Source organism: Polypterus senegalus, chromosome 11 (assembly GCF_016835505.1).
Source record: "Polypterus senegalus isolate Bchr_013 chromosome 11, ASM1683550v1, whole genome shotgun sequence".
Taxonomy (NCBI): domain Eukaryota; kingdom Metazoa; phylum Chordata; class Cladistia; order Polypteriformes; family Polypteridae; genus Polypterus; species Polypterus senegalus.
This window is the reverse complement of record NC_053164.1, coordinates 128295624-128316781: the sequence shown is the minus strand read 5'-3', so window position 1 is coordinate 128316781 and position 21158 is coordinate 128295624. Positions and strand designations below refer to the sequence as shown.

General features: G+C 36.5%; 1 protein-coding gene across 1 annotated transcript in view; it reads left to right on the top strand.

Moving 5' to 3' along the window:
• The window catches only part of LOC120538608 (matrix metalloproteinase-21-like), a 33328-nt gene extending 12354 nt beyond the window's left edge, over window positions 1-20974 (top strand). The window contains exons 5-8 of the mRNA XM_039767994.1: window positions 2320-2461; window positions 9421-9678; window positions 14576-14748; window positions 20415-20974. Coding sequence (XP_039623928.1) covers window positions 2320-2461; window positions 9421-9678; window positions 14576-14748; window positions 20415-20717 — 876 coding nt within the window. The 3' untranslated portion in view covers window positions 20718-20974. The remainder of the gene's footprint in view (window positions 1-2319; window positions 2462-9420; window positions 9679-14575; window positions 14749-20414) is intronic.
• Window positions 20975-21158: the final 184 nt, after the last annotated feature.

Sequence of the window (21158 nt, the reverse complement as noted above, 5' to 3'; positions counted from 1 at the left end):
GCCCCTAGTCTAGTTTGTGAACCCCTAGTCTAAACATAATTAATTTCCTTTTATGCCATTCTACAGGGCACTTCACATGAGGCAGTTTATGAATTGAGGTTATCACTAGTTGTCCAAGATGAGTGTGTTATATTCAAAAACAAATTATTTGTCTGCATTCTGTCACCTGCATCATTCTTGTGTCATTTCTTCAACTGATTTTGCCACCAAAAACTCTTTGACTGGTTCATCATCGTTATTTACAGTATTTACATTATTGACATCCAACAAGACATGCAGGTTAGCTGGAGTGATGATTCTAAATTGGCCCTAGTTGGTGCTTGGTGTGATTGTGTGTGTGTCCTGCGGTAGGTTGGCACCCTGCCTGGGATTGGTTCCTGCCTTGTGCCCTGTGTTGGCTGGGATTGGCTCCAGCAAACCCCCGTGACCCTGTGTTCGGATTCAGCGGGTTGGACAATGGATGGATGGATGGATAGACATCCAACAAAGTAAGCATTAATAAAAATAGCGTAAAACACTACATTTCCATTTTCTAATAGCTTCCTTATTTGATCTAGGGCATACTCAAATGACAGAAAAACAGAGCTTTCTCAGACAGTAGAACAGAGCTTTCTCGGGCTCACATAATCCAATTCAAAATTGTTGAGGGGCTGAAACCTAACCCGTCAGAACCAAGAGCACAGCAAAAAACCAGCTCTAGTCAGGATCGCAGGGCTCACGCACACACACTCCCACATGACTAACATGGCTTTCTTTCAGGATGTAAAATGACCTCAACATAGCCCAGAAGAAAAACCACACAGACACAAAAACAAAATGTAAACTTAACACAGAAAAAATCAGGTATGCTAACCATGACTGCATAAATGGTTTTTGGTATGATGGTCATTGCTCACTTTGCTATATATGATTTTTTGATTGACTTATATGTTTTTGAAATTCAGGAAGTTAAAAGTAGCCACAGTTTTACCAATGAGGTCATCCTCTTAAATGAAGAAATCATTGGATAATACAGAAGACTCCACATCTCTGAACATACAGAGCTTTACTTTTACAAAAGCACTCTCTCAAGAGGATGGTTTTATGTGATGGATATTTTACCATCAAAATAGGGATGGCATGGAGGTACAGTATTGCATGCTGTTGTCTCACTTCGCCATACTCCTTGGTTTGAATCCCAACCCAATAGCTGTCTTTGTGGAGAGTCCATTCCCTTATCTTGTGTATGTGGTTTTTGTTTTCTCCAGGTATGTATGTATGTATGTATGTTTTCTCCTACCACCCAAAGACATGCTGTTAGATTGCTTGTAACCTCTACATTAGGCTTACACAAATGAATCTTTGCTGTGGTGAACTGTCTCTACATTCAATGGTGTTGCAAAAGACTTCTACCAAATAGCACATATGTAGCGATTTGGAAATGTAAGGAGAGACACACAGATGCCTGTTAAAAACAATGAGGCAGCTGACTTGACTCATAGATAATTGCTTCTTCTACTTACAGATTTTCCACTATTCATACAGCAGCATCACATTATCAAATTGGTTTTAAAGTAATTTCTGTTTTGGTTTGCATATACTGTACCTTGCTTCCTGCTATTGAAAATATCACTTTATAGTGGATGTTTGCATGATGACAGAGGATCTTGTCAGACTTAAAAAAGATATATAGTACATCTGGTTATTTAAAAAAGGTAACAGGGGAAAGGAACATGTCTCATTGCAACCCACTTTTTTTCAATATGTCTTCAACACTACTGCGTAAAGCACAATAGTTTTTCTGTCTCTGTCTAAGTACACTGTGTGTTCAGAGGCCAGAAGAACCAGGAGATGTGTTGTGGAAGGAGCCATCAGGTATTGAAGTGGCAGATTAGATATGTGTTAGTAGCCAAAAGGATTACAGCTTATTGAATTTTGTGAAGGAATATTTCCACATGAGTTCTGATATCATCAGAACAAAAGCTGGGAGTGTGTTCTGAAGGATTGGGAACCAGTAAGAACATACTGTGATTGTTTGTAAAGGCTGTTCACCCAATCAATATTGTTTTTTTTCCCTAAACTTTACAGTTTAACAAGCTGTTGTCATTAGATATCATTATTCAAAACTTTACTGAAGCTTTAATTGGACTTTGGTTTTATTTTTGGTGCCATTGTTACAGGTTTTATTTGTTTTTTATTATCTCAGTTTGCAGCCCATTCAAATATAACAATTGTAAGAGATTTTTTATTCATAAAGCTTTTAACATTTGCTTTCCTGTTGACAGCTTTGTTTTAAAACTCCTCTTCAAAGATCATAGACATTGATTGTGGTTCTTTTAGGTTGCAGTACACGAAATTGGTCACGTGCTGGGACTCCCTCACCTGCTTCGGCCTGGGTCAGTGATGCACCCTTTCTACCTCCATGTGGGCGATTCTGTGGAGCTTTCATTGCATGACAGAAGGGCCATTCAGCAACTCTATGGTGAGAAAACCCTTGCTTTCAAACTGTCACATGAATACCATTATAATGGATGCTAAATGTTAGTATTTAGTCTATTATATAGTATGTGTTTTGTAGTTTTACAGAATAAAGAACACAGGGTACCCTATTAAAAATAAAGGTGCCTGAGTGGTCCTTCAGAGTGATGCCATAAGGGAACCATTTTGGGTTGCCAAAAGACCCTTCCACATGAAGGTTCCAGAAAGTACCTTTGTATATTTAGATCCATACCAGGCTCTTTAAAAATGAATAATCATAAATAAATGGTAACAGAACTAAGAAATACCTAGGGGTCATGATTTTAAAAGGACTTCTGCTGCATATAATAACACAGGTTATTAACACTAAGTTCCTGTTAGTGTTTTGCTAGGTTGCCTACCAAACATTCAAGATTTCAGTTTTTTTCTACATATTAGGAAGTTTTTCAAAGCACAAAGAACCAACTTCATAGCAAAGAACCTGTCCCTGAATGAAATAGTGCTTGGTTAAACAATGGCTGTATGAGGAACCACACTATCCAGAGTGTAGGGATGAGCATGGTAATGGGGTGTTGTATAAGTGTAGATATTCCTTTCAAAGTGTTAACATTAATGGCCTAGTGTAACATAACATTTTTAAATGTTTATTTCACTTCAGGTTCGTAGGGGCCAAGACTTTTCTTGGCAACAGTGGGATAAAGGAAGTTAACATTTCTGAACAGTCCTTCACAAGGCCTACTTATGCACACACCCACATTCACAGTCTTATGGGATTAACTTTGAATGGTCATTTGGAAGATATGTCTTCCTGTGTGTCTGTCTGTGCCTTAAAAGTTGAATATGACATAGAAAATAAGCCACTGTCTCAGTCTGTGAAAAACTTTAGAATGCTATGATGTGTATCTTGTTTGTGTGATAAGGGACACTGGAGAAAGGCACTGCTCAGAGTTATACTTGGCCTGAAGCAGACAAAGTAAAAGACAATGTACTGTGTATCATTGATGCCTTGCCCCATAGAAAGCAGTGGTTGTTTTGAGCTGGGATGCCTTCTGCATGATTTGCATATTTTTAGGGTCTAAATTGATTTTCTGTAAAACACATTATGTTATATTATGAATCCTTGTGTGAATTGATTTCTTGATGTTTCTGTCAATTAATGCTGATAAGAATAACAAAATGCTAAAAAAAGAATCACTATATTAAGAAGATATTTAATCTTGTAGTAACAATATCAGATACCTTTTTAGGTACTGTATTCCAAATACAGGTACCGATAGATCATATACTAAGCACTGAATTTATTTCAACATTGATAATAAATACTGGGGATACCCAAATCTAAAAATATATTTCACTTTGTTTGCCGGTAATGTTTTTTGGTTGTACTGCATGTTATTTTAATTTTAAACAGTGCTAAAAGGATCAGAAACTGACATCAAAAAATTGGTGCAACAGCTAGGTCTCTCTCTTCTTGTGTTATTAAAGGCAAAGTTGAAACAACAAGAAAACAGTTGCTCACACCCGTCATAGTGACTCGTCAAGTGTTGTTGTTGCTCAAATGACACTTTCCTCCTGTTGCAAGATCTTACATCTCTCATCTATTTCTGGTGGTGGTTCTTCCATTCTGAGGAGGGAAGCAGAGACTGCGTCACTGATTGTCTAGAATACTCCCTTCCTCCAAAGTCAGCCATTGTTTTCTTTTAAGTTGTATTGAAATGTGTATGGGAATATATGATAAGTACAAATGGGTTACATTATAAACCAGATTGTGTGCGACAGGCAGAATGAAATGCTATGGGACTTCTTTATACCTACAGAAATACACCTTTACAATGCCTGCGACTGCTCTCTATCTTTATTCTTCAGCCAAGTCAGAAGTAGATTATGGTCAGATGATGAAAACTACTAGACATAGATAGTAAAACAGGGAAAGTACCCTCAGTGTTTCTTCACAGCAAAAATAATGGCCAAATGACATTATGCCAAATAATAATTATACAGTACTTATTTCTAATGACACACAAGGAAGGGGAAAAAGAGGTAATATATTGTGAGGTTTCTGAACTCTCTTAGGACCTCCCCAGCTTGACAACAAGCCAAAGCATGATTGCCATGTCTGTGGAGGGCTGCTTGTCCATTACTGAGGCAACCCCAGGTTCGCAGCGCAGCAGCATAGCAAACAACTATGAGCCAATCGAAATTGCGCTATACACACCTGTTGCCGATGGATGATGCAAGGAATGTTATAAATGCAGGGAACAGTATAACTTTGCCACTGACCTGGCCCAGACTCTGCCCATTTGCTGTTTCTGTGTATATGAGAGTGGTAGATCCCGCTGCAATAAATAACCCTGCTGTTCCTGCTTCAAGTTGAATAGAGCTGGTTTTGCTCTAGTACTGAGACTTAGTGTTGTGGTTTGGAGGGCAAGACAGTGGCTCAGGCGTCACAATATTATATCAGGAAAACAGAGAAACAGAAGTAAAGCTTTCAGCCTGTGGAAGAAATAATCTTCATTCACTCTTTTCTTATAAGTAGGAACAGAGAGCTTTCCTTTAAAAAATTGGTAATGAGGAGAGAAAGACATTAAAATAGACCAGCTCTCCCCAGAGTAATCCTGTTATCAGTTTTAATAGCCATTGTATACATCCATACTTCCTTTAATTTTTTAAAGTTGCTTTATCCTAAGCAGGGTCGTAAAGAAGCTGGAGACCATCCCTGTAAACATAGGGTGTAAGGCAGGAGTATTTCCTGAAAAGGACACCAGTCTTGTTGCAGCTTGAGCACACAGATGCACACATATCAGGGGGCCAATTTAGTATTGCCAATCCACCTAACCTGCATATCTTTGGACTGTGGGAGGAAGCGGGCAAATCGGGAGGAAACCTACGCGGATATGGGGAATATATACAAACTTTATGCAAGAAGGATGCAGGATGTGAGAATATTAATTTCTATAACACATGTACATGCACAGGAATATAGCTCCAAGTGCTTTACAAAATGTCAACGAAATAGTTTCTAGAAAAGAAAAACATATTAAAATTTGATAATAATAGATAAATAACATGCAAAAAATAAATCAATACACACTTACATAAAATTAATACAGGGTATATAATTTATAGACAAGTAGTTTCCTTACAAGTAAAATAGTTTTTTAAGTCTCTAAAGTCTTATAATAAGGTCAAATAGCAGGGGAAGATAGAAAAAAAACCACTAGATAAACTGAAGAAAATAAAATCTGCAGGAGTTTCAAGGCCAAAACACTGTCCAGCCCCCATTGGACATTCTACCTAATGAAATGTTCTTAAGTAGTTCTGTATTGTTTTTTTAGGCTTTGTCCTAGATGATTTGACGCAGTTGGGGTATCCACTTTCATTTGAACATCATAGCTGGCTGCATACAACTTTGCACCACCACAGAAAAACTGAAAAGGAAAGCTGAAAAAAGTAGAGATTAATAGTGATTGCAAATTCATTGAAGACTATAAAAAAATTAATGTATGTACAGTCAATTAGGTGTGGAATATACAGTAAAATGTTGCTATGAAAAAAACAATTTAAAAAAGTGGGTTTTAGGAGTTTGGGGAAATGTTCTATGGTGTTGGCCAGGCATATTCAAATACTAATTTTAACTGCTGGAAAACTGCTTTTTCTAGAATTTTACTTAAAAAAGACTGGTTAGAAATTGGTCTAAAGTGTTATTAAAATAAATGCCTGTATGAAACACAGTCTTCTTTCCAAGGTCTTCTTATATTTGCTGTGTGATATGACACCCAGAAAACCAGTAACAATTAACCTTCACAAAACACCTCACAGATCTTCTTATATAATTCACTACCGTGGCTGTCTGTTAGTCTGTCCAGGATTTTAAACCACCTGTAGCTTGCAAAGCTTTTGACCTATTGACCTGAAATTTGGTACAAATATACTACGTGACGTCTACTATTTGCTTTCGGGGTGACGATTGACCTCCAAAGTTATTCCTCTTTTCATTTTTATTTTATTGTAGAATCAACTCTCGGCAGCGGCCAGCAGGGCGGCCGCATGACGCATGCGTACGGGCGCCGTTCTCTTCCCTACCACCACTACCTCTACCTCTTCATATCTTAAATCATTGAGGCAGATTGAACACTTAAGTGCCAGCTTAAGTGAGAAATTTAAAAGAAACGTATGAAGTAATTGCAACACAAACACCAACTTAATCAGTTTTAACGCAAAAAGATCCCGACAAAAGAAGAGAAGAAGCGGGCCGATACAGTGGAGAAAACGAGCTGCTCACGAAGCAGCAAGCACATCAACCTATGAGCAGATGAATGCTATGCTATGAAGTCAAGTGTATGTTATCGTGCAGTGCGCCATTACTGGGGGCCATATAAAATATCAAAGCGGAGCTGTGACTGACAGTGAAACAAAGAGTCTACTCTGGATAACATATAGAACATTGCATAATGGTAATTATTACCACTAATCAGCTTATTTCAATCAACTTCCTGGTTTGTTATTTTCCAGTAAAAACCACCAAATGTTGTTTTTAAAGGGAGCCAACCATGTTGTTTATGGCAATGACTTCTGTTGATAGTCACGTGTTGCTGATAATTTGCAGGACATGATGTGATTATGTAGCTGCTATTAAAAAATGACAGGGCACTCAATAAGATGTTCAAACCTTAAAATAAGGAAAGGCTAAAAAATTAACAAATACATTGTTAGAAAAAGACCTAAAGAGACTTTAAACTTGGCTTACTGTTGGTTTCTAGATATTATTTTGATGTTTTGGTTGCTGGCAATGTCTGACTATTCTCCTGTCCAGACATTATATACATCTCTGGTGATTTCAAATTAAATCAAGTTAAGTACATAGTATTTATTTTTATTGAGTGTCTATGTTACTTATATATCACATTTTCATACATTAAACTACCTCAAATGGCTTTACAATATACTTATAAAAAGATATTAAAACTAAAGTATAGTTATTTATTTAACAGTACATAATGGTTAGCTTAATGACTACTTATGGTTTGATGGCCAGGGAGAACAGGAGAATAAAAACTCCAGTTGCCAGGCTGTTTGAGAAAATAAGCTTCCAAGACCAAAAGACTTCCCAGATACCCCTGGGCTTTCAAGAGTTCATGAATGTGTCACCATTAACAAATCGCTTTTGTAAAGGCCTCTTCATCTTGCTAGAATCTCAGGTGCATAGCACCACCATGAAGTACTGAAAAAAAAAGAAAACACATAAAAATAGTGATTAGTGTATAATAAAAAAAGGACTGCATTGAAGAAAAGAACCAGTTTGCTCCTATGGTCAGAATGAAGTAATGCTTCACCATTTCTATTATGTGTGACTCTTGGAATACTGAGCCAAACCAGTGTTAGTGGATCTAAGATTGTAAGGGTACAAGCACTGCAAAATATATCAAGGTGCTGGATTGTTAGAGCCTTATACAGTATACTATGAAAAGTATTTTAAAATCAATCTGTCTGCTTGAAAAATCAATCCTAAAAAACATGCTATGAGATGTGAGATATGCTGATATTTTATGATTTTGTTTAACATTCCTGCTGTTTTATTTTCGACTAATTGCAAGTGACATTTATTTGGTGATGCTGATAGAAGTGCATTATAATAATCTTCACAGCTAAAAACAAAAGTGGGTGTTTAATTTTCAGGATCTTGCAGTGATACAAAATGTCTTAACTCTAAGAATGCAGTCTTAGTAAGAAGCTTAATGTGCAATTTGAGGTTTAGTTCTGAATCTAAAATATGCAGATTCTTTACTTCTGGTCTTGTTTATAAAGCATATATTTCTATGGTCCATGCTTTTTCATTTGCTGCCAATATTTAAAATTTCTGTTTTTTCCTTACTCATCCATTCGATGATGCTGGTGAGACACAGGGTGATAAGATTTAGAACCTTGGATTCATCTGGTGCTATTGACAAATAAATCTGTGTGTGTTGTCTGTATAGCTGTGATAATTCACTTTAAGTTTTGAAATGATCAGATCTATTGGAAGCATGTAAATTGAGAGTAATCAGGTGCAAACTCTAAATTAACCACATCCAGATTTGTTTTCCGACTTGCACCTAATGCTACTGGAATAGACTCTGACTTTCTGCATCTCTGAATTGGATGAACAAGTTTGAAAATAAATGTATCATGATCGTCCAAGATAATAACTGTATGATAACTGGGATAAATGTTAGGGTGCCAATTAGGCTGTCCTTGTATACTGTACTTCCACAACAAAATAAAACAAACAATACTGCGCTCAGTGGTATAAATACAAACAGAAATGTCGCCCACTGGCTTCTGGTAAGGCTTATTAACTCTTGAATGGAAGTTCATCTCTCTTGCTCTCCTGGCAACAAGTGACATTTCCTTCCAGGCGCCTGAGCTTTTATGGTCCTGGAGTCAGAAAGGGCAGAGTCAGTTGCCCTCACTTGACACTGTGGAGGCAAAGGATGATGATACGGTTAGCACCAGCGCCCACTTCTGGTCCACGGAGGCATTACACACCTGGGAGGAACTTGGATGGTGACCCTCTGGTGCACATGACAGTTTATATCTTAAAAATAAAAAAGTTTTCTACCATTTATCACAATATACAATATCTTGTGAAACAGAGTATTTAAATTAACCATATTTTATAGTTACTAATGAAATGAAAAGGCAAAGTGTGTTATTCATTCCAAAGCTCTGAGCTATGAAGTGGATGGGTGCAACCAGACAGTAGCTGCTTCAACAGCAAAAATGGATTGAGAGTCCAAATGGTGGGGCAGCATCACAGGAGCCATAACAAATAATATGTTGCATGTTACTTTGTAGTTTGACATGTAAAGCATGTAAGTATTTGTAAGATAAACTACATGCTAACAGCTTTTTATTACTTTCCATTTCTAGTGCTTTTCCTTGCTAAAGAGAAGGAAATTACATTTTATTCCACTTTTTTTAAAGGGGTGTGTGAGGGACCCTTTGACACCATTTTTGATTGGGTCTGGAAGGAAAGAAACCAGCATGGGGAGCTGGTGTCTCGATTTAATACCTACTTCTTCAGGAAGAGCTGGTACTGGATGTATGAAAACCGTAATAACCGCACACGCTATGGAGATCCTCACCGTGTGAGCTCTGGCTGGAGAGGCATTCCTTCAGAAGGCATTGATGCCTTTGTTCATGTGTGGACTCACTACGAGGATACAAAGTATTTTTTTAAAGGTATGGAAAGCAATAATTTCTTGCTTTTAATGCACATGTGCAAAAAACAAACAAGGTTCAAAGCAATATTTACAGCCTCCAAAACAAATCTAAATAGTAAACTTAAAATAGACAGGTTCTACAACCAGGGAGAAATGACGAAGTTAGAAGCTGAGGATGGTCTACATATTTATTTTTCATGTTATACAAGGGCTATAGAAAGGTTCAAGCGGGAGAAAAACCTGCAAACAGTAACTTGTTGAATATGTGATTGAAAAATTACATCTTACTATAATGTTAGTATTCTGCAAACTGATATTTAATATTATAAATATTAAGTACTCTATATTGCCCTAGGTATGTCTGCTATAATATCCTCTTTTGCATTATTTCATCACAAAGCAGATTATTCTTTTTTATATCAGATATATGGCTACTAATACAGCCAGTTTGTAAACACACCCCTCATAAAAAAGGAACCTTAACACATTTTGGATTAGGCTATGTCCTGCCTTATGTTTAAAACATCTTTATTCTTCATGATATGCTCCAAGGAAGTTTCAAGCTTAGATTACCTTATCAATAGTCTCAATAGTCAAAGTTCTCCAAAAGTATTTACATACTGAACTCTCCTGTGACCCTGTTCAACTAATATTTTCCTTTAAGTTTTCCGTACGATTGGCTTAGATGAAAACTTTCTTTCCAGCACCCCATGATGCTTTTCACTGTAGATCTTCTCTGGGCATGCGTAATGTCACAACCTGATTGGTGCCCAAGCCTTTACCATTCATGCCTTTAAAAAAAACAAAAACTTTTAGTATTTTCATTTGAGGGATACATTAGCTGGCCATAATGAGAATATTATGAGTACTCCCACCAGATAAATAACATTGATCCCTGTGCATGCATAATTATAATGTGCATGCATAATTAGCAAAATGCTGCATTAGAATCCAGAATAATTCTTAAAGGAGTTGTCCCCCCAGGAAGAAAAATACATGCACCCCTGTAAAATAATAATAATAATAATAATAATGAAAGATTTATTACTGTTTACAAGGAATTTCTAAAAACAAAAAAGTGCAAAGCATCTGCACAGATAGGATAGGAACACCCACAGCCAGTTCCATATCACAGTTTTGTCTCATTACTAATATGTATCACAAGACTGGAACTCTTTGAGTGCAATGATATATGTATTTATTTTTTACTTATTGCTAGCCTGTGGCTATTTTCTGTATTATGTTTAAAGTTATTGTTCCGTGTGCATCTTTTGTTATTTGAAGTACAGTCAAATGGTGATTACCACTGCTATCTCACAGCTCTAATATAGTTGACAAATGCTTGTCTAGTCTGCAGGGACAACTAAAAACCCATTGAACTATTATAATCTACTCAAAACTAGTCCAGTTCCTATTTTTCCATTGATTTCAATATATCCTGCAGAGTTCAACAAAACATTTATGTGATTTTGCTGACCTCAGAGTGAAATGAACTCTGCAGAATTTGCTCATCATTACTTAACTGTATGCGTCTGTGGCTTTAAGTAAGCATAGATTGCATTCAAGTTCCAAATGCTGAATCAAATTTAGAGCAAGTGATACCTGTTCAATAAAAAAACAGTCATTCATTTATTCATTTTCTAAACTTCAATACTCGAATACAGAGTTGCAGTGAGCCAGAATCAATGCTAACAAGTTTAAGAGCATTGTAGGAGCACACTTTGGTTGGAATGCCAGTCAATTCAGAGAGAGAACAAGTTTACGCTCACTCTTACACACATGATGATTGAAAGATATAAATCATTCTAAATCATTTGGCTTTGAAATGTTATAGAAAACTGTAATACCCTGAAAAAGAAAAACACATGGACACAGAGGATGTGCAGTCTTCAGGAAGGTGGCATGAATGTTAGGATTCAAACGCAGAAGCCAGGATCTTTGAAACAGTAGCATGTACCAATGAGGCATTCTAATAAAAGATAAAAAAAACAAATACAGCATAGAAAATATTATAACAAAAGTCATCCTAGACTCATGACCAAATCAAAGCTGAAATCACAAGGTATATCTAAAAAAGTTATGTTCTTTTTTTTTTACTGAAAACGTGACTTTTCCAAACACCTGTTACAAGCCATGATACTTTTAAAGCTGACTTGTTTTGACAACCTTGAAAGTAGTCTGCTCACAGCTGAAAAGTCTATTTGAAGGTCTAGCATGTGGGAATCGTTGTTTGGGTCCCTTTCAGTACAGCTTGCAATTCTGCAGTTCTCTTGTTTTGTTTCTGAGTGACTCCAATAAAAAAAGAGTTTAACTTAGCTTTACCTGAATATTGAGAACTAACATTAATATAAAAACCGCAACAGAAACATTAAGAAAACCAAGAAACACTAATATTTATTTTTTTATAAAACATTTAGTATCTACAAATGAATTGATAACACTTTAGAAATATTCTTTCAATAGAATTTCCATTGCTACTCAGCCACATTTTGCAACCTCTTAGTTGCTATGCCCTGCTATAAATCATGAGACTACCAGATTAAAATGCTGAATTCTCATAATCATCACTGTACATGTGGTTTATCCCCAGGAGCATTTCATGTATTTTAGCAAAAACACTAAAAATAATGGTTAGATTAGGAAAACATACTGTATGAATTTAGAAAAACATACTGTATATGCAAGGTTCAGCTGATCAGCATAATTAGACCAACTCTTGGCTTGTACAAATTTCAGCAAGCTGTTGTAAACAAGATGTTTTAATTGCATTTTTCCAAACAAGGTGTTTTGCACACTGTTTACAATCTGATTAAAATGTCATTCTAAATAAATGCATTAAACATTCACTTTTATGATTTAATTTTGTTAAAAAGTTGTTACAGGTTTTTTTTTCATTTTTTATACTTTTTGATTCATGTACGGGTTTCAAAAGTAGCTAAAATCTTACTGTGATAATATTTTTTTGCAAAAAAATGTTATATAAAGACATTAAATGTTTAAACATTTACACAAGACTGTTTTGTTTTACCATGGGCACTGCCATTTTAGGCTTGGTCATGTCCTGTTCCATTGCATGTTGTTATTCTTCACAACTAGGGGTTGTCACATAAGATATCATGAGTTAATGGGAATATAGGTCCACTCAATAACTTCCTTGTTGACTGAGTTTGTAGATAGAGACCTTGATTATTGTTTTCCTTGTTAAGACCCTCTGGTTTGAAAGTTTTAACTTTGGTTTTTAGAAGTACTTTTAGGCTTGATGATAGATCAGATTTGATTTTTTGTTATCCAGCTTTTTGACATTTGGCAATGTTTCTTGCTCCAATTCTTGTTCATAAAAATCAGTTTCTTTCTGTAGTAGCATATTATAGAGACCTTTACCTCTTTTGTCAAGACATTAAGAAGGTCTGATAAAGTTATCAAATAAGATTATTTTTATGACAACTGATCATAAACACACCTTTCTGTGAAACCCACCCAAAACATCTCGTCATTGTCAGCCTAGGTTCTTTCCCTTGGCACCTATCTATTATGATTGATAGAATTGTTTAGAGGAAATCAGAGTTGGAGAAGTGTCCTTTCTAAAGGGTTCAGATGGTAAATATTGAATAATCAACTAGAAGTTCATTTTTACTAAAGATCAAATTGTCTGTTACAAGAACCACCAGGTTTACCAGAATTGATAAGGGAAAGACAAAACAAAAATTAAAACTTAAAAAGCATTCAGAGCTTTATTTTGTTCAGTTTGTGAGTCATATAATAAAAATTTAAAGGTTTAGACACTGTTTAATAAAACAGCAATCTTATCTATCATGACAACCGTGATGCCATGGGTCACATGGCAGGTACCTCACATAGTAACCAGATATTCAGAATGGCAACACCCCTGAAAAATAAATGCAAATACAATTGTTTGAAGTGCTGGCAACAATTAATGATGAAATATTTTTAGAACCGAAAACATGATGCCCCAAAAAACATTTCCCAATGTTTTCTCATTCATAAAGAAACTTTCCTTTGCGATAAGCAAAGTGCACTTGATACTTTCTGCGCACAATGTTCACTCTTTTAATGATGACCACGTGACCACATGCAGTGACATTACATGCACACAAGTGGCACAACCCCTGCAGGAACACATGGTGAAATAGCAATCCATTCCAAAATGGCGACACTTGATGACATCACAAACCATGCATCTAAATCATGGCAAAAAATAAAACACAAAAGACATTAAAAGAATACATCATTATCATTTATGGTGACAAATATGTACATTCTTAAACCTGTATAATTTAAAACTGATGTGAATTGATATTTATTTTAAAATAATGCTTAATTATATTGTGTTTGCTAGTAATCTGAAATATTTGCAAAATTGAAAAACACCAGTCATGTGATGTGAGTTGAGTTTGAAAAAATAACATGTTTGATAACACCGGCAGAGTTTTACTAAGAATTTTCTTTAAGGAATAGTCATAAAAGTAATCAGAGACATTTATCAGAGTTAGTTTGTAGAATATTTTCTTGTTCTTTGGATGCATATGAGAAAACCAAACTCACAACAACAAAGGAAAAAACAAGCCAAAACCAGTAATATTTTTCCCCTGTTGACTTAGTGTTTAAGTGCTATGTCTCTCCTGTATTTGAATATTGCCGTATCAATGTCATGTGCTCTGCAGGGGTGTGCCTTTGTTGTCCAACAATGTCCTGGAGCCACAACCACAAAATGGTGGCACTGACTGAAAAATATGGAGAAGGATGAAGTATCAAAATAGTTAAAACATTAATAGCATATCCTAACAAACTATCAAAAATCAATGCATTCCTGATATTATCAGTTAGATCGCTGCCTTGCAGGTTAGACTAAGAATGCAGTTTATTTTGTGAAAATGTGTGTTTTTTTTTTTTTTTAGGAACACAATACTGGCGCTATAATTGGGTAACAGATGAGTCATATATCGAAGATCCCCTTGGCTATCATTATCCCCGCAGAATCACTCAGGGTTTCCCTGGCATTACAGGTCCAATCGACACAGCCTTCTTTGACAGACGTGATCACTGCATTTACTTTTTCAGAGGAGCTGCGGTAAGCATTTTGAAAATGCTTCTCAAGGGTATTCTTTGTTATATTCTGTACTATATTTATGCATGCAACATTATATCATGTTTGTTGCACCAAAATGTTTTCTGCAAAATTTTTACACAAATTTGACAGCAGAATCTCATTTACAAAATCAGGCATTACTAGCTGTTTTCAGGTCAAAAAACGTGACTGAATTTGCAGGTTCAAAAACAACAAAAGCTATCCATTTTTCAAAATTGCCTTATGTAATTTAGATTGTGGGAGGACAGAACAATTACAGCAGTTTGGGCACAAAAGAGTAATCTAGGAGAGTTGCCATCCATCAAAATGCTTGTGATGATACTGCACACACCCACAATCAAACTGTTCAAAAACAATCTGCCAAAAAAAAAAATCACTCAGTTTTGTAACAGCTCTATCAAAACAGTCAGCCCCAAACACCAAACGTCTGCAACTTTTCCCCTTTCATAAGCGTTCAGAGAATACAAAATGACTTTTTCTGCTTCCACCACAGATCTATAGCAGACTACTACTCTTATGGGCTCTCGGCTGCTCCCTCTACCAAATATTATGCTTGCTAAATTATTCCCATTAGAACATGTCCACCTTTTAAAAAGCTTCCCATGATTTCAGCCGTTTCTGGACTGAACACCTATGCTCATTCACGTGTATGTGCACACACTAAATTAACACGTCTAATCAATAGGCGTGCTTCATCATTGAAATTGGAGTTGGGTACCACAGTTGGAACAATCCATACAGCCAGCTTACCTGCTGCTTTTATCCGGTAACTGAATCCCAGCAAAGAGTACAGCATGAAGCCACTGTCAACCATGCGTGCACCATCTGCCAGTAGGCTTTCCAAGCAGTAGGTCTAGTGATGGAAGCCTGACTGGCTCCCTCCTGAGTGACACTGCCACCGTGGATTTCACCATTTTTTGAAACAAATGCTAAACATTATCCAGTTGACATATCCAAACACAGATGCCCAGAATAAAATTAAGCATCACTGCATTCAATGTGCCACAGAGAATCTCAAAGAAATGATTGTAATTGGATACTGGATAAACCTCGATGACCAAGAGGTCAAAGAGCAATCAAAACAATAGTATCACAGTGAATTTTCAACACTATAGGAATCCAAGTTCCAAACCAGTAGAAACTTGATCAAGTGCACAATATTTTATGACCAGTAACAGGGAGTCCAAGATACAGGCAGTGAATACACTTGACTTGAGTATTCCTAGTTTTCATCCTCTTTCTCTGTATGTTTAGCATTCGTTTGCTCAGAGGTTGATGCGCTTGCTGCTTCCTGAGCAGTTCTTCTTTTCTCTACCCTAGCAGTCCGCTTTTTCTCATCTTTTGTCAGCATCTTTTCACATTCAAACCGATTAGGTCAGTGTTTGTGTTGCAATTACTTAGTACATTTTTCTTAATTTTTCACTTAAGTGTTCAATCTGCCTCAAGAATGATTTAAGATATGAAGAGGTAGGAGAACGGTGCCCGTACGCATGCGCCACACAGCCGCCCTGCTGCATAAAAGTAAAAAGAGTAATAAAAATCATCACCCCGAAAGCGGATAGTAGATGTCACGTAGTATATGTGTACCAAATTTCAGGTCAATAGGTCAAACAGTTTGCGAGCTACAGGTGATTTAAAATCCTGGACAGACAAACGGACAGCCACTGTAGCGTATTATATAAGAAGATGTTGAGGATGCATGTATTATACTGAATGCCTAAAAAAATTATGATAAGTGGTTTATGATGATTTGTTTTGACTTTTGAGGTAGTCAATCAACAAAAAACAAGAGGAAAGCTGTCGACCAGTTCTCTTGTCCATCATAACAATGTCCCAGATCGCACCGCATGGGTTGCAGAGGCTGCTCCGTGAAACTGAATTCAAAGACATATGATCCTATTCTTCAGATCTAGCACCAAATAACTACCATTTCTTCCCTAGTCTGAAGGAATGCCTCTGTGGGATACACTACACCAATGATGAAGACAAGTTAGCTACAAAAGAGTGGTTGCACAACCAAAACAAAATGTTTTATTCTAGTGAGGTAAAAAGCTTCATGAATTTTATTACATGTGTGTTAGTGTTCATGGAGATTTTGGTGAAAAATAAAGCTTATTTGTCTTCAAAGATTTTTACATTTTTAGGAAAGGCTGGAAATGTTTTGATCACTTCTTGCATTAGTCACTTAGCGATATATAATTAGACCTTAACAAACGCTTTTTGTGTTACATAGTAATAAATTACTAATACAGAAACCATATAAAGCCCTTAAAGCCTCTTTTCTTTGGCAGCAGTGAACTCCATGCAACGCGTCTCCTGTGTTCCACCAAATTGTTCTGGCATGCTGCTTCTCAATTTTGAAATTAAAAAATAAACATATTTTATTTTTAAAGACAGTATAACATTACAAGATTCTGATTCTGATCCCTCTTCAATTACCCTTTGCCCCTTATGCAATGTCTAAACACTTCTCTATACCACTTAGCTAGCTCCCCTTTTATTAGCAACATTCACAGAAGCTAGAGACAATAAAATTCTACCTCAAACTTTTCGCCAAGCATTAATCACTGTCTTTCCTAAACAAAATAAGGACTTATTACAATGTGCATCATACAGACCAATTTCACTTCTGAATAATGATGTTTGGATACTCTCCAAAGTCCTAGCTAGAAGGATGGAGAAAGTGATGCCTTCGGTAATATCACAAGATCAGACTGGATTTATTAAAGGCCAACACTTAGCTTCCAATCTTCAATGCCTGTTTAATGTAATACATTCACCCACAGAGTCAAACACCCCAGAGATATTATTATCGTTGGATGCAGAAAAAGCATTTGATATGATTAAATGGAACTACCTTTTCACTACATTGGAGAAATTTGGGTTTGGCCCGAACATTTGTGCATGGATCAAACTACTGAATACCACTCCAGAAGCTTCAGTTTGTATTAACAACATTAATTCAGGCTACTTTAAACTAGAACATGGTACCAGACAAGGCTCCCCCTTGTCACCACTACTTTTGCAATCGCCTTTGAGCCACTGGCAGTTCACTGTCGAAATGCTTACCAGATAAAGGGGATTATCAGAGAAGGACTTCAACAGAAAATTTCTCTATATGCAGGTGATATGGTACTGTATATATCAGACTCACAAAATACTGTGCCTGCAGTGCTAACAGCACTTACAGAATTTCAAAAGATTTCTGGTCTCAGAATTAATTTGAATAAAAAAGTGTGCTCTTCCCAGTGAATTCTCAAGCATACAATATTAGATTGGACACCTTCCCTTTTATCATTGCAGATCAGATTAAATACCTAGGGGTAAACATCACAAGTAAACATAAAGCTCTTTTCAACAAAATTTCACCATCTGTATGGAAAAAATGAAGCAAGACTTGCATTGATGGTTAACCCTCCATCTCACTCTAGCTTGAAGAATTAACATTGTTAAGATGAATATCCTTCCTAAGCTTCTCTTTTTATAGAACCAATGTAGGAAGCATTTTAAAATAGAGAAGCTTTTATCTGTGGCACATCTGCACGAGAACCACCTTTTTCAGCCCTCACAAACATAAAGTAATCCCTCGCCATATCGTGCTTCGACTTTCGTGGCTTCACTCTATCTCGGATTTTAAATGTAAGCACATCTAAATATATATCACGGATTTTTCGCTGGTTCGCAGCTTTCTGTGGACAATGGGTCTTTTAATTTATGGTACATGCTTCCTCAGTTTGTTTGCCCAGTTGATTTCATACAAGGGACGCTGTTGGCGGATGGCTTAGAAGCTACCCAATCAGAGCATGTATTACATATTAACTAAAACTCCTCAATGATATAAGATATGCTTCCCGCACGGTGCTTGATTGTTTGCTTCCTTCTATCTCTCTGACATGGTCTGCCTGACGGAGGGTGTGTGAGCAGAGGGGCTGTTTGCCCAGAGGCTATTTGCCTAGAAGATACGGACGCTACTATACAAAATGCCGCTTTATCGCGGTGCTTCTGCATACTTAAAAGCACGTATTGATTTTTTGATTGTTTGCTTTTCTTAGCGAGCACTCTCTGACATTCTCTGCTCCTGATGGCGCTCCTTTGAAGATAAGATATGTTCGCATTCTTTTAATTGTGAGAAAGAACTGCCATCTCAGTCTTGTCATGGATCACAGTTTAAACTTTTGACTAAAGGGTGTTATTTCATGTCTAGAGGGCTCTAATAATGTTAATGTATGGGAGAGTTTATAAGGGCTTAAAATATATAAAAAATAACCATACAAACATATGGTTTCTACTTCGCGGATTTTCACCTATCGCTGAGGGGGTCTGGAACGCAATCGAGGAGGGATTACTGTATGCAGTTTTTAATATCTGGAAAACATTTGGGATCAAATCACTTAGAGATCTGTACATAGACAACGTCTTTGCATCCTATGAACAATTACATTCCAGATTTAACTTTTCAGCAACACATTTCTTCAAATTAGAAACTTTGTTAAACAGAACCAGCCCGATCTTCCACCTCCATCTATGCTGGAAAAAATATTGCTCAGTTTCGAGGACTCAGACAGCATTTCTGCAATATATAAAACCAAGTTACAGTCCATTTCAAAGATCCAAGAGGACAGTGGGAAAAGGATCTCTTACTCAATATGTCAGAAAAGGAGTGGAAGATAGCAATGCACAGAATTCACTCGAGCTCCATATGTGCAAAGCATACAATTATTCAACCCAAAATTATACATCGAGCACATCTGTCTCATTTAAAATTGTCCAAAATGTTTCCAGGGCAAGATCCAACCTGCGAACATTGCAATCAAGTTCCAGCCTCATTGGGCCACATGTTTTGATAGCCTTGGTGACTCTATCCCTCCTAACCCATTAACAGCTGTGTTTGGTGTACTTCCAGATGGGCTTAAAGCGGAGAAGGACCAACTGTGATTGCCTTTACTACACTATTGGCATGTAGACTTATTTTGCTCAAATGGAAGAATCCTAACTCTCCTCTTTTAAGTTTGTGGGTAACTGATGTTATATATTTTTTGAAACTGGAAAAAATCTAATTCTCACTTAGAGAATCTGCGCAGAACTTTTTCAAAACCTGGCAGGATCTAATCAATAACATTTTAGATTAAGCTCTTAAAGCACTGAGGAAGCAGATTCTCTCCCCATTTCTTTTTTGTCTCCATTTATTTTTATCCGCTTATTAAACTTATCGATTTACTTATGTTTACTATCTTTAAGATTTACTCTGCTGCTAATGCTGTCTTTCTCAGCTGTGGGGGTTGATTTGTTTTCAATCCTATTTTTGTAAAAATGTATCTATTTGTATGGAATGATTACAATAAAATCATTAAAATAAAAAAAATAAACACTTCACTGTATGTGAATTTCCAATTGGGATTAATAAAGTATTTATCTATCTATCTATCTATCCAAATAATGTTGAGGCAGATGCTTTTCTATTTTATGATTTTTGTATGATTTTTATTACTAAATTAAAAGTCAGCTTTATTTCCTAAGTTATGGTTTCTCCTGTAGTGATTTATTCAGCACCCACATTTTTAAATTACTATGTCAACTAGTTTACTATTCATAATATCAGTTATACTAAATTAAGCAAAATAAAACAGTTTCGTTACTGTTTCTTGCAGGTTACTGCTTTCAACGTCACTAGTAATAAGAAAGTGGCTGGCTACCCCAAGAGAATAATAGATGTTTTTCCTGCTACACACCATGAAGACCACCCAATTATGAACCTAGATGCTGCTTATTACTCCTACAGCCATCAAGCACTCTTCTTTTTCAAAGGACTCGACTTCTGGCGAGTGGCTGGTACTCAGGACAGGCTGAAAGATCCATCTTTGTCTCATAACGCATTACTCCCACACCATAGGGTTGCCGAGCAGTGGTTTGACATTTGCGATGTTCATATAAGCATGTTAGCTAAGAAATGAGCAAGATGAAAATTTGGATTACGTAATAGAGACAGGCCTCTTAGTGCCTTTTGTTAAGTCGTTTGCAGCATCATGTCTGTCCTTGGAGATGTGCTCCATTAGAAAGAGTGATTGATCACCAACAGAGGGGTATGTGGTTGCAAGCAGAGTTAGAAGTTGGATTGCAGGCTAATATGAGTGAAAATGGGGAGTCCTTTCCAGCACAGGCTATTGTAGAGGCTCTGTCAAGTCAGTTAGGTTGAATTTATGTATAAATGTTAAAGGCTCATGGTGCTGATCAGACCTTGAGAAGAAGAATTTTTCATTAAAAAGAACACCTGATTTAAGGGAAGTGTCAAGACTTCTTCTAGCCATTTAGTTTATCACAATATAATTTTCTAATACAATTTTAAATGTACATTGCAATTAATAAACAAGCTAAATACTGTAATACAGTAACTG